The 13783-nt window shown below is 41.7% G+C and overlaps 1 protein-coding gene and 1 long non-coding RNA gene across 2 annotated transcripts in view; one reads left to right on the forward strand and one right to left on the reverse strand.

Moving 5' to 3' along the window:
• Positions 1 to 942, reverse strand: part of LOC142362932 (uncharacterized) — a 56073-nt gene extending 55131 nt beyond the window's left edge. The window contains exon 1 of the long non-coding RNA XR_012765390.1: positions 740 to 942. This is a non-coding gene — a long non-coding RNA (uncharacterized LOC142362932). The remainder of the gene's footprint in view (positions 1 to 739) is intronic.
• CHMP2B (charged multivesicular body protein 2B) lies at positions 339 to 12581 on the forward strand. The gene is made up of 6 exons (XM_075434193.1): positions 339 to 493; positions 3578 to 3669; positions 6620 to 6814; positions 9314 to 9416; positions 10452 to 10558; positions 10716 to 12581. The coding sequence occupies exons 1-6, from the start codon at positions 460 to 462 to the stop codon at positions 10827 to 10829; spliced, it is 645 nt and encodes a 214-aa protein (XP_075290308.1). The 5' UTR covers positions 339 to 459; the 3' UTR covers positions 10830 to 12581.
• Positions 12582 to 13783: the final 1202 nt, after the last annotated feature.

Below are 13783 nucleotides of genomic sequence, written 5' to 3' on the forward strand. Positions count from 1 at the left end.
GGCCGCTCACACGCGGGGGCTGCGCGGGGAGAGGCGGCGCGGGAACGCAGCGCGCGCGGTGTTACGTCGCTGGACGTAATTAACTTCTCAGTAATTAGACATACGCGAGGAAAGCCCAAACCGGGTTTCCCGACCCGGGTCCCCCCCTGGCCCCGGCGCAACCGAACCCCTGCGCGGGGAGCAGCCCGACAAGGAGGTGCTGCCCCGGCCCGCCCTGGCCCGAGACTCCCCCGGGGGCAGCAGCGGCCCTGGCGGGGAGCGCTGCCCAGTTCCCGCCCGTCCCACCGCGGGCGGCCGCGAGTAGGCGGGGACAGAGCGGCCCGGCCCGGCCCCGCTCCGCCCCTGGCCGGTGGGGAGGCGGAGCCGGGCGGGTCTGCGCGGCCCGGCCGCTTCCTGGTCACCTGCGGAGGAGGCAGGAGCCGGCTGAGACGGCGGGGGGCTGCAGGTCCGGCTGCCGCCATGGCCTCGCTCTTCAAGAAGAAGACCGTGGACGGTGAGTGCGGCGCGGGGTCGCCGGCGCCCGCCCAGGGAGGGCCCAGCCGCTTCCTCACCGCCCGGGGGTCGCTGCCGCGCGTCCTCGTACGGTCCCGGGCGCGGAGCTGGCCCCGGCCTGTGCTCGGGGGGAGCGGGCGCCCGGGGGTGGCGGCAGTGCCTGCGGGGCGGCCTCGGGCCCTGCGTCCCGGCGGAGCGGGAGCTCGTAGGGAGCGGAGGAGGCCGCAGCCCGCGCGGGGTGACTCACCGGCGGCGCTCGGGCCGGGCCGGGCCAGCGGGGCGGGGGGTTCCCCTGTGGGGTGGCTGGGCCGGGATGTGGTGGGAGCCGCGCCCCGGTGATCCCGGCCTGCGGGTGAGGAGGAGGAAGAGGAGGCGGCGGCTGAACGGCTCTCGTTGGCGGCGAGAGGACGACATGGGCTTGCGGAGAGTTGCTGGAGACGAGCGGCGCAGCTCTGCGGCCAGGAGGTGGCGGCCGAGCCCGGCGGGGCGGGGAGCAGCCGCTTGCGCTCTTGGCCTTGTGCGTGGGTCTTAAAACCAGGCGGTCTGGGTGCCTCTGCAGTCGGCCTGTTGACTGGGGGCAGAAATAGCCTGCTCCAAAGTAAAGCCAGAATGGATCGCTTACCTGACAGCAGTCCTGCGGGCAATGGTCGGCCCTCCGAGGCGGGGTGCCCCAAGTGCAGCGAGCCCCGGAGCTGGCTGCCTGGCGTGGTGGGTGCCCTGCGTCGAGTCAGGTGGGTCCTCCTTCAAAGCTCGCTAGAAATGATAGTCAGCCCTCGGAGTCGGCGTGCCCCACGCGCGGTGAGCCCCGGAGCTGGCAGCCTGGCGTGGTGGGTGCCCTGCGTCGAGTCAGGTGGGTCCTCCTTCGAAAACGGCTCGCCAGAAATGACACTGTGCGTCAACCAATTGTCTGTCGCCGGGGGAGAACACGTGCGTTTCCCGCTTGGCTCTTCCCAGGGCTGGCGCAACATCTGAGTGGGGAGGAAGGGGGAGATGGCACGAAGCTTCCACGGCCAAGGCAGATTGTAGGAGCCAGGTCAAGCCCTTCTGGGAGTCTCTTGTCCGACCTGTTTTAAGGAATGGAGGTGCTTCCTCCTTACCCTGGTGTGCGAGGCGGTGGTGGTGTGACACATGGGAGTGGCTATCAGCAAAAGACTGTCTTGGGAATACCCCGTCCTCTTCTGTCTGCTGGCATGAAGCTAGGTATTTGCATCAGTTATCACAGAGAAACAAGAGCCACGTTCTCATCTGGGCCTTCACTTGTGACAACAAATGAAAGGGCCTGTAACTGCAGATAGTTGTTGTTTTTGGTTTATTGCTATCCTTAGTTGGAGCTACTGTGTGAGGTAAGAAAGAAGCATCGTGCTCCCCTTAAGTGCTGACTTAAGTACAGTGCTGGATTCTTGTCGTCTTGAATTTCCTACTTCTTGAGCTTTCTGTGCTAAGGGATTTTTTTTTTTTAATAGTTACTGTAGTTAGAAAAGGAGATCTTGTAAGTAGCTATTAAGCTTTTTCTTTCATTTTCACAAGTGCAGCTGTGCAAGTAATATACGTTTGTCTACCTTCAGAATTACTTGCCTGTAGCATTGTTTTCAGAATAATTTTCACTGCTGCTTTGCCAGTGTGAAGAATACAGTGTTATATTCCATGTCATCTTGCAGCTCTTCATTATTGTCCATTGAAAAGTCCTGAAGATGCTGTTTTTATGTAGCTCTTGGAGCAGCAGTAGCACTGTAAGAACAGGTCTCTGTTTCACAGAGTTTGTTTGGAATATGTGTTTATTTGGCCAAAAATGGTTGATGGGAGAGGGTAGTTTATATGCCCTCTTTAAAATGCCACTGAAGGTTTGGGGCTTTTCTGATTCAAACCTGTTAAGGTTGAAATAATTTCAGCAGAGGATGTTTTACAGTATTTCTAATTGTGGGAATGAAAAACATGAATGCTTCTTTCTGTTTGTAGAAAAATGTTGCAAGCCTTATAAAAATGGAAAAGGTGGCTGCGGTTTCTAGAATTTGTCCTTCATGCTTGTATTTCTGTTAGTAACTCTGCCTGTTTGTGTTGATTTTCATGTGCTTCAAACTTTGTAAGTACAATAGCAGTGCCCTGCTGTGGTGCCTCTTCTCTGGATTAGAAGAAAGAGCTCTACACAAGGTTTATGTGACAGCCTGCTCCTTTTAAACTCCCACCCAAAGCTTACCTAATGTCATGTAGGCACGTATATTAGTAAATGAATCTCTTCCTAAAACTACTAACTTCTTTCCTTTATAAAGGTCAGAGGATGCTGAGTCAGATGCAAACCTCTCTACCTTTGTCCAGGTGAATCACACCTAAGCACAAGCTGTAAATTCTAACTAAAGTTAATTGCAACTAGCATCATGGATGCCTCTACTGTAAATAATACTTGCTTTAATAAGTGGATGTTACCGGTAAATAATTTGTAAATAGTACAGTGGACAAATAGTGCAATGGACAAACACTGTTGAAGGATGAGATGTTTCACCTGAGAGAGTGTTCAAGCTCCTGCTGGCTATGTCAGTTGTAGGGAAACTTAAACTTGCTATGAAGGCTTCCACTTTCATATCTTAATTTTCTTAAGCATCTGCTAATTGAAAAAGTTTGAACACTATTGCTTTATGGTCTGACTTGAAGTTGGGCTGCACAGATGTGGTGCATTTGTGCAGGAGAGTAATCTCTGTCGAACCAGAATAAGGACAGAGAAGAGCAGGATCCAGGGCTTGCATCCAGGAGTACTTTCACTGTTTTAATGGACTTGGGAACTCCTTGATTGCTCTGAGATCTCGTGCACAAGGTTTCTTCAGCTGACCTACCTGTTGCAGTTAGGCCTGATTGGGTGAAAAGCGGTGGGCTCACAGTGAATATGCTATTGCTGTGTTAGGGTTGAACTTGCAGAAAGGTGTATGTACCTAACTCTTACTGTGTGGTTAAGGCTTTTGCTATGGTTATGATGTAAAGAAACATACTAGGTAAAATAGCCTTTTTGTCATGGGATGTGGCCTGTGCTGCTGAAACATAATCGCGTTGTGTACATAAAACTGTATTTTGCTAATATTTAACATATTCTTTCCAGATATAATAAAGGAGCAAAATCGGGAGTTAAGAGGTACACAGAGGGCTATAACCAGAGATAGAGCAGCACTTGAAAAACAGGAAAAACAACTGGTAAGTAGAGCAGGGAACTTCATTTCACTCTTTAAAAACACAACCCCCCAATATAACAGGAAACCTTGCAAAGTGCTAAAGATACAACTCAATGCATAATAATTGAACACTTTTGCCTTCCCCTTTTGACTTTTCAGTTATTTAAATTGTGTCAGAAAAAATTTACTATCTAAAAGTGATTTTTCACTCTTTAACATAGGAAAAGCCTGAAACAATGTGTTTAGATTAAATAACCACATTCATTTTTCCTTTCCATTCTTAGCATTCTCTATATTTCAGAAGATTCTTTTCTAACAGGCCTGTAAAGCAGTGGTCTTTTAGTGGAAAAAACTAGAAGCGTCAGCGCTATCGTATGTTACCATGACTCTGCAGTGGGAGAGAGTACTCGAAAAACCATAGGGTGTCATGAATACCCCATAGGGTTGTTATTTTCAGTCATATAGAACTTCCCTAAAGCTAGCTAATAATAGTAAAACTATCTGCCTAAATTAAGATTTATTTAAGACTTAATGTGTGTGACCTATCAAGTATTCAGTGAATGGATGCTGCACCTGTGTGGCGGTATAATTGGATAAACGGATGTGACAGATGGTGAGGTTTGATGCATGAAGACATGTTCAGACTGTCAGAAAAGCTATGCAAATCCAGCCGCTGTTTCAGTAGCTGCTGAGGTGTTGTTTCATGGTAGCAGGTCGCATGAATACCAAGAGCTGGGAATAACCACCTAAAAGAGGTCAGAGAAGTTGTTTCTGGAAGCCTTGAACATGTAAGATATAATAGGTTACTCATAGATATGGCATTTTTTTCAGTATGGAATATTCGGACTCTGGAAATAACCTTAGTTTTCATGAATAATCAGGTTGAAGTTTTGATTACTTACTACAGTAAGTTGTTTCAGAAATGTTGGATTTCTGAGGAGAAGAAGAAAGGACAAGTGAAATATGTCTTTGAAAAAGTTAAAATTTGCTGCTAGGATGAGAGAATCAATGGACAATAAATACTAATTTTCAGAGTCAGATCAGGTGAAAAAGGACCAAGGGCTTTTCACTCAATCTAAGAACATTTTGTTATGTACTTTCTTCAAAAAGGCTTTTTCCTGAATTATGAGGTACTACTTTGAGAAAACCTAGTTATATCAATTATATGGATAAAAATACCTTAAACTATGCAGACAGTTCTGTTTCAGTTCAGTAACCTCATATGACTATATGAATTTTGATTATTGTTGTTCCAGAAGAACAGAACTGACTTGAATAAGCTTGCCCCAAACCTCTCAAAGGCAAATAATGTATTGCAGCTCTTTACTCCGATTTTTCTGAATGAAGAATAAAATCACCCTTATATAGGGTTTGATTTCTGCAGCTGGGTTTCTTGCAGTGATGTAACAATGGTTGGTGTAGGTTTGTATTTCACTTCGAAAATCAGGTTATAAATGCTACTTAGGTATTTCATCCCAGTGAGAAAATCCCTACTTCCAAATGTTTGCTCTTCAAACTAGGGTGGCAAACTAGTGTACAAACTAATCCCTCCTATCCTCCACAATACTTGAGGAATGAAAAAAGGAGATAATATTCTTGGTACACTACAGAAATTTGTTTCTGTGGTCTCTGTGAGCTGCTTACACAGAGGACAGCCTTAAATGTATTTCAGGACCCTAATACTATTTTGAACAGTCTCATGCTCCTTATTTGCTTATCTGTACCTTCTTGGATTAAAAATAGTATGTATGACACAGCCTTTCAGAAATTATGGATTTACAGAGAAGATCTTGTGCCAGTGCCATCTCTGTAGTAGACTTAACCGTGATCTTTCCTAGTAGTAAAGCTAGTGCAGTGGGTCAGCTTACATTTGCCTTTAAACATGACTGTTTTGTATACCCTGATGACCAGTATTTACCTTTTCAGAGCAACATATCTTCTTATAAGTGCAGTTTTCTGGACTACCAGTGCACATAAAGTGGAGCAACTGTATTCCTGTGGCAGGTGTAGTCTCCTGAAGGATCACAGGAGAAAGCTGGTCTTTCAAGGCTACTTTCACTTAATGGCAAAAATCGAAACGTACAATTGGACATATACAAAGAACTGAGCTGCTATGGCAGGCCCTCCTTTAAAAGGCTGAAAAGGAAAAAATTAGTTGAAAAGTTTACATTACCAAGTCAAAAATCAGAAGGTACAGTTTGAAAAATCCCAGCTCACAAGATTATTTGTGCCAAATGTTTTCGTGATACTTCTGGGCTAAATAGCTTGCTATTGCTCCTAAAAGTGATAGATTGGGGTTTTTTGTAAGCCAGAAATGTTGTCCTTAAAGTTTAAGCACATGTTGCTGTAGACAAGTTGTACTGCTTTTATTTTGTGCTAAGTTAAGTCCAGCTAAATTATGTGGGCAAACAGCCTATAATTATTGCTCATCTAACTTGATCTACTTCTTCCCCAAAAAGGCTGTGAGATTGTCTTGAGGCTGAAAAAGTATTAAAAAGAACGTATGAACTCCCCATTTCTTCCATGGGCGATGTGGCTTGATTGCTCGTGAATGCTGGAAATCAAAGATGATTAGTCGTGGCACAAATAGTTGGCTGGCTATAATAATTTCTTCACTTTTTGGGATGTTTTTTGAAGTGTTACTCCCTGCCCAGATATGGAATTGAATGTACACATGTAAGTGAATGTGACATTATGCAGAAGTTGAAGCCTTTTGGGGAACTGTGTGCTATCATACTATAATTCAGTTTCATTGTGCTTTTTTCTTCAGGTCAAATCATAACAGCATTGCATTTGTTCTACTAAATAGCCTTGGTAAAAAGTAAGGAAGACTTTATGTGACTTTAAACATTAAAAAAACAAAATCAAGAGGATAGTGAACTTTCGGTATTTTATAATTAAGTCTTACCACTAATAATTGTCTTTGTCTGAATGAAAATTCTGTAGAATTAATCTTACGCTTCTTTTAACAGGAACTGGAGATAAAGAAAATGGCTAAGACTGGGAACAAAGAAGCCTGTAAAGTGCTAGCAAAACAGCTTGTACAACTGCGGAAGCAGAAAAATCGAACATACGCTGTTAGCTCTAAAGTCACTTCTATGTCGACTCAAACAAAGGTCATGAACTCTCAGATGAAGATGGCAGGAGCTATGTCAACTACAGCGAAAGTAAGGTGTCACAAGACGTTCTTTTACATTAAAATGCAGCGTATGGTTGCGAAAGTTGTGTTATTTTGTATAATTGAAGGCATAAAACTTACTGTTTAATACCGCAAATGGCATTGAGGATACAGTAGGGAGATGTAATTTGATTAATATTATGAAATTTTTGTCTAATCAATCCAGCCAGTTAGCACCTAACTAAGCATACTTGCTTGGGCTAGACATCTGTCAGATGTTTGCATGATAAAAGTAAACTCTAATGCCAATGGAAGAACTCTTTTAGTACATCAAAAAAAAAAACCCACACCATGCTGCTACAGTGCCTTGCCTGCGTATCTTGTCATAAGCAGTTTTTACTGGGAAAAAGTAGGGCATGCTTCATCTTGAAATCAAGGCAGTGTGTCACAGTAGCTTTATGGCTTGTGCAAAAACTAGGTTATTGCTTTGGATCTTAAGTTCCTAAGGAAATATGATCTGGAGTTCCCTGTCATTCTTACTCTCTGTGCTCTAAGGAAACAGTATCACATTGTTTTCTCACAGGTCTCAGCTTATAAGAGTTTGAAAAATCTCGGTTATCCGAGTTAGTTGTTAACTTTCACCTGTTTCCCTGAATTGATAAGTACAGAGTTTGCTCTTGGCAAGCAGGATTGTTCAGCTTGAGGTGCTGGAAACAGAATTAGCGCACATCATTGTAGACAAGTTGTGCTTTTATCACAGTCCAAGTTAAATCAAGTTACGTGCCAGTTAAACACGATAATGCAATGGAGCTTAGTGCAGAAAGTAATTACTGCTGAGGCTTTGCTGTCAGGTGCCTTTTAGAAGCAGTTTGTTGGCAGATATCAGCTGTTCAGTGATACAAAGTTGTGGCTCTGTAGCAAACGTGCCATGCTCCATGACTAATCCACGAAGGGGGGGTTGTCTGGCTGTACAACCCATCGAGTTAAACAGCTGACTGGTATTCCTGCAACAGTGTTTCACGTGAACAAGTTGGTCTTGCTTTTTTATTTTTATATGGTTGACTTGTTTTTATCTATGAGATGTCTTGGATTAAATGTCTCAAAACCAAAGTGTCACTAGACTAATTATAAAGGTTAAGTCAGTAGAAAAAAACAAAAACAGTAAAAAAAATAAACTAACCAGCACCCAGAAAACTGATGTTTTTTGAAACATAGCAGGTAATCTGTGGACTGGTTTGTGTAACATTATTGGAGAGGAATGTATTCAATTCTTTTGGTCACTTTTAAAGTGAGTATTTTGCCTTATCAACATGGGAAACTTAAAAGTATTCAGTTGTTTATTTTGAAGCTTATGAAGTATTCTTAATATAATACAACCATCAATGAAAAATATATGGAATCAGTTGCCTCAACAAGCAAGACAAATATGTGAATGCGAAACTTTAAAAGTATTCTCTGTATACCTATTAGCATCTATGGGACTAATTTTTGACATAGTAAAGTCCACTGAAGTTAACGGTTTCTTTTAATCATGCATCTGACTCTTATTTTCTGAAGGTATATAAACTACATCGGTTTAGATGAACATCTAAAATATTTGCACTGTAACTCTTGTAAAAGAATTCTAAGGAACCAACACTTTCTAAGTCCAGAACAACTTTTTAAATTCAAATAATGTGACTAAGAGCAGTCATTGAAATTCAAGTTAACATTAGAAGCATAATACAGTATCACTTTAAACAAACTCAGACATGAAGGCAGAAGAGCTTCTACGAAGCCAGTAGCAGCCGTAGTAGCTTGATAGCATCCCTTTTAATTAACAGACTCTTTTATCTTAATGATAGTTGGGCTTTACTTGTGAATTGCTCATGCCTATATTTAGTTTTTGATGTCCCATGAGTGATACAGTAACTTGCTTCTTAGGAAAGACGAAAATATTAAAGACCAGTGCCTGCAAAGGCAGTGCTGCATACTTGTAGTAAAACAAGTGAAGTTTATTACACTGTCGCAGAAAGATCTCTGCCCGTTACAAAGATTCACCCTAACCTAATATGTACTTCCTGAACACTTCGGCATTTACTTTTTAAAGAAAAGTAATTTTTCCGTTGTTATAGCATAAGGAAACAATTGCAATTTGATGCCTGTCCTCTAGTGGTGGTTCAAATAAATGTTCCGTACTGAATAAAAGACCTGCAGCCATTCATGTCTTTATGTAGCCTGCAAGTTAGGAAATATTGTCTCGTTATTTTCGTTTAGATCAGGCAGATTTTTCCTAATACGAGGCCAGGAGAAAGGTCATGGTGCAAGAAAGATGCGTACATTTAAAAGCATATCTACTAGGGTAGTAGATAGCAATATTTCTGACTAGATGCAGGCCGTACTATCGATCTGTTGTGTGTCTACTGTTCTCACAGGATGTGAAGAGACAAGGAAAGTGAAATTTGGCCTGAAGGGTTTTTTATTAGAAAAGTCTTAATCCTTCTTAATGTATATATCAGCCTTTACTAATGTCTCGTTGTATGATTAAGGTTTTTTTCAACATTAATAGACAATGCAAGCAGTTAATAAGAAAATGGATCCACAAAAGACGCTACAAACTATGCAGAATTTCCAGAAGGAAAACATGAAGATGGAAATGACTGAAGAAATGAGTAAGTTCTGCACTGAAGGCAACAGGTGGCTTCAGCCCACAGTGCTCTTGGAAGGGTAAAACCAGTCTGGAAATACCGATGCTTGAGGTTTTATTTCTACGATTAATGAAATTGACAGCAAAATTGAAGATCAAATGACACAATGCGTGTCTGAGCAGGGAGGCTGAGCCTTAGGCTTTTTAGTAGCTCTAGATACTAAATCTAGAATCTGTTCCTACCCGTCATACTTCTAGAACGAACAAACTGGAAGGGAGGAGGGTTTGAGACCAGTTCAAAACCTTGTTGACATAACTGGTAGGGGGACTTGAAAAAATTACCCTTTCTATAGCTGATAGTTCTGCATGTGGTTTTTGTTCTGGGACTGGACACTTAATTTATTGATAATCTCAGCTTTACGTACTTGGTGGTGTGGGATGGTTTTGTCTCCTTTTTTTTAAGCCACAAACTACTTCTTGGGGGGTGGCAAGTTTCTTGTTCCCAATTGCATCTGTCCACTGGCGACTAAGGAATATCAAACTTCCTGGTGTTGCTAGCACAGTCTCCTTCCTAGCCTAATCCCTGCCACTGTGTTGGCTGTAGGAGGTAGCATGGACTCAAAACAATATTGTTGAGCAAGACGCGAGTACCTCAGCTGTGCAGAATTGTATTGTTGCACTTCAGAAATTCAGCTGAGTAGTTAACAGTTTCGCAACATACGTGGAGGAGGAAAAGGAAAGGGGGTTTTATGGAACTGTAGCAGATGTTTTTAAGAAATGTTAAATTCTAGTGGGGGGGGAATAGAGCAACTGAACTATTTTGGTGAAACTAAACATTTTTATAAAAAAGCAGCCATGCTTGACCCTGTTGTTGCTCTAGCTGTGCTCACAGGCTTTGCAAGGCAGAGGTAAGAAAGCTTCTCCAATATACAGGTGCTTTCTGTTGGTATTTTGTACAGTGGTATTACTACCACATTCTGGGAGGGCAGAAAGATGGTACGAAGTTATTTTAGTAACATTTTTGCATCATGCAGTGTGGATTTTTTTTCTTTTTTCTAAGTTAATGATACTCTGGATGATATTTTTGATGCTTCTGATGAAGAGGAAGAAAGCCAAGATATTGTTAACCAAGTGCTTGATGAGATAGGAATTGAAATCTCTGGAAAGGTATGGCTATTTTTACCTGGTTCATGTACTTCTTCCCCTTCATTCCTTTTTTTTAAATAGTTTATTCTAACAGCCTTTGTTTTACTGTCTTATTCTAGAAGTCAGCTTGTCATAACATGTATTATTTTTACTGAAAAAACCTTCTGTCTTCTCCTAGATGGCCAAAGCCCCGTCAGCTGCCAGAGGCTTACCATCTGCATCAACATCAAAAGCTGCTACCATATCAGATGAAGAGATTGAACGACAGCTCAAAGCTTTGGGAGTTGATTAGCTTGATGGCAATATACAATCTGCCTTCTAATTATTCAGCTACAGACAGATGTAAAAAGTGCAAATACTCTTTCAGTGCAACTGATGTCTAGGGAAGCTCTGAAGCTTCAGAAATGATGACTTGAAGTTGATACTGGGGGAAGGAGAAGGGGAGAATATTTTGAATCAATTTACGGGGAGAAGTACGCTTAGTGTGTCCATTGCCTGGGGTCTTCTTGAGCACTGGATGAACCAGAGATGCAGTTCCAATGATAAAGTCGTTTATACCTGATCTGAACCTGCCCTCTGAATTCAAAATTTTCTTCTGTCTCAGTTCCTGATCTATCTTTAGAATTGGCTGTTCTGTGGCTGATGGTGATGCCTCCTGGGATAGTACCTATTTAATATATATCATTTTTATAAAACTGTTGCTATAGAAAAATTCTTAGTCTGTCATCTTAGCACAAATGAAACCACCTTTGCTTTTGGTTGGAAACTATTTTCTTTTGATGAGAAATAGCCTTGAAAGTGTAGCAAATTTAGGCAGAAAGAAAAGGCATTTTATGTATTGCTTTCAAGTTCCTGTAGTAACTTTGAGTTGATTAAATGATAGCTGGTTATTCTTTTTACTGAAAGGGAAGGATACAGTCCTTGTGCAGTTAATTTTACTGGAAGAGGATTTAAATTTGTTAGTGAACTTTGTTGCATGAAAGGCACTGATTGAACTCTATTGTACTGTAACATAGCTGGTTTCAACAGAATTGCTGTGCCTTTATGTATATAAATCTTGTACCTTTGTGATTTTTTTTCAGAATGGGTCCTTTAAAGGTGAGTAAACTTGCAATTAAGATGGTTTCACAAAACACTATGGTGAGACCTCGGTGGACACTTGATGGGACTCAGTGCTGAAGTTCAGAAATGCAGTTGTTCAGAAATGCAACTTGCACCCTTGCAAAAAGGACATTTATTTGCCTGAAACAACATTTGTATATATTTTACAGTATTTCTTAATGGAAGATAACTGTGCATAATTGTATTGTTTACTAAGATGCAATTGATCACATTGATAAGCTAAATCTAAATTTTAGTTTTGAGAACAGTTTTGGATGATACCTGATAATTACTTGTCTAAACACTATAATAAAAGAGTGCTGGTTCTGTGAAGGTTTTTCTGTTGTCTCTGAATGCATCAATGTGATCCTAGCTTTAAGTGGAATGCATTGGGCTAATGAAATAAGAACTGTTGATATTTTAAATAGATGACAAAGTCTGAGGATGCGGTTCCCAGTTATGACTCCCCAGATGGTGTCAAGTTCCTCAGTCCTTACTCTACTGGAGATTATTTGCCCCACAGTTGTGCTAATGCAGCGGGGCTGTTCTTTGAACAGAAACAGCAAAATCATCTTGGCTTTAAAAAGAGAAAAGCAAAATACCTCCCAAGAGTGAAACCAGGTGAACTGGGGAGGGGGGAAAATCTTCACAAAAATACTTTGCTGCTACAGAAAATGTAGCAGGAAACCATAACCTCTGTGAATCTACTGTTGTCGCACCGTTTTTAGGACTGAATTCAGCAGAGAAAGAAAAAACATAGATGAGTCTTCATCTGTTTTTTGGCATAGAAGTGCCAGTGTTCTTTCTCTTTAAATGAAGTAATGGACAAACTATGAATCTGTGAGGTAGTAGGTAGGAATGTGTAAGTTTGTATATTGCATATATCCGATATGAGGTGAATTTTCTTTTTTTTTTCACAAGTTCTTTTGTAAAAATCTAATAAAAGGCTTTTTATTCTGCAATGACTTTGTCCTCTGTAGGGTTAGTCTTGCATACCTGTCTCTTAGTGGGCTTTCTTTGGACTGCTGTCAGCTCTGGGAAATTTTCCTTTGACCTGAACTATAGCTCAGCATATTTGTTGTAGTTGCTTGTGGGCCTTGAATTTAAATTCGACGTTCTGTAGAGACCTGATCAAATTTGCATTCTCTTCTGTCTGTAACTGAGTGCCCAAGTACTGCTCTTAAGCATTGAGGGAGAAACCTTAATGTGAAATTAGTTAGGTATGTTACTGTTGGATGGTATTTTGGTTGAACACCAAGGCTTATGTCCTTTCTGAATGAAGTGTGCACATTATCCTTTTAACGACTGTCAAAATTGGGCATAATTCTATTATGAGTAATTCTATTATGAGTTTTCATCTATCTACAGGGTCTTTGACAAACAGTAATAAAAGCATTGCTTTTTGGTGTCAGTAAGACTGCTGAACTAGGGCTAATGGCAGTATCTATCCAGCATTTTGTTACCAGCTATCCTTTAAGTCCCACAGCAATAATCTGTATAAAAACCTTTCAGTAGCAGAGTGCGAAGTGTTGTAGGTTTGCAAGCTTGCTTGTATTTATTTCAATTATAGTTATTATGTTGTATCTGTCTATAACAAAACTGCATCCCCTACTTAGGAACAAATTCCTTTAAAATCACTTTTGTTAGACTGAAAAAACCAACCCATTCAATCATTTAACTCCTTTATCCTTGCTGACACCTTAATAGCAACTGAACCTGAAAGTCCTCCATCCAAGAACAACAATGCGATTGTGAATGCGCTGAAGAGTGGCTCTGCTGGGGCAGACCGAGGCCCATCTCGCCCAGAATCCTGCTCCGCGAGTGCCCATGAGCAATGCCCAGGAAAACAAGATAAACATAGATGACGCTTCCTCCTGTAACACTTTTTCAGTCTCTAACTGTTTTCAGTTTGGAGCACTTCCAGAGCCATATGTAAGTTCCTCTACAGACGACAGCTTTAAGTGGCTTTCTCATCTGTGAGCTTGTCCATATAAATGAACTTCTGGCACCAATGGTTTTTATTAGGGGAGTTCCACAGATTTTTGCCCACCACATCAAGAACCACCACTTCTGGCTTTTCTTAAGCTGCTTTCTAGCTTTCTTTTTTTCTTTTTTTTTCTAGCTTTTTCTTATGTTAGAGGCAAG

Source organism: Opisthocomus hoazin, chromosome 1 (assembly GCF_030867145.1).
Source record: "Opisthocomus hoazin isolate bOpiHoa1 chromosome 1, bOpiHoa1.hap1, whole genome shotgun sequence".
NCBI classification, from domain to species: Eukaryota; Metazoa; Chordata; class Aves; order Opisthocomiformes; family Opisthocomidae; genus Opisthocomus; species Opisthocomus hoazin.

What these genes read in the sequence shown, in the direction of transcription:
- CHMP2B (XM_075434193.1), top strand. Translation starts at nt 460, where the DNA reads ATGGCCTCGCTCTTCAAGAAGAAGACCGTGGACG. An exon ending in CAAGAAGAAGACCGTGGACG is followed by an intron (nt 494 to 3,577) that starts GTGAGTGCGGCG and finishes TATTCTTTCCAG; the next exon opens with ATATAATAAAGGAGCAAAAT. An exon ending in CTATGTCAACTACAGCGAAA is followed by an intron (nt 6,815 to 9,313) that starts GTAAGGTGTCAC and finishes CAACATTAATAG; the next exon opens with ACAATGCAAGCAGTTAATAA.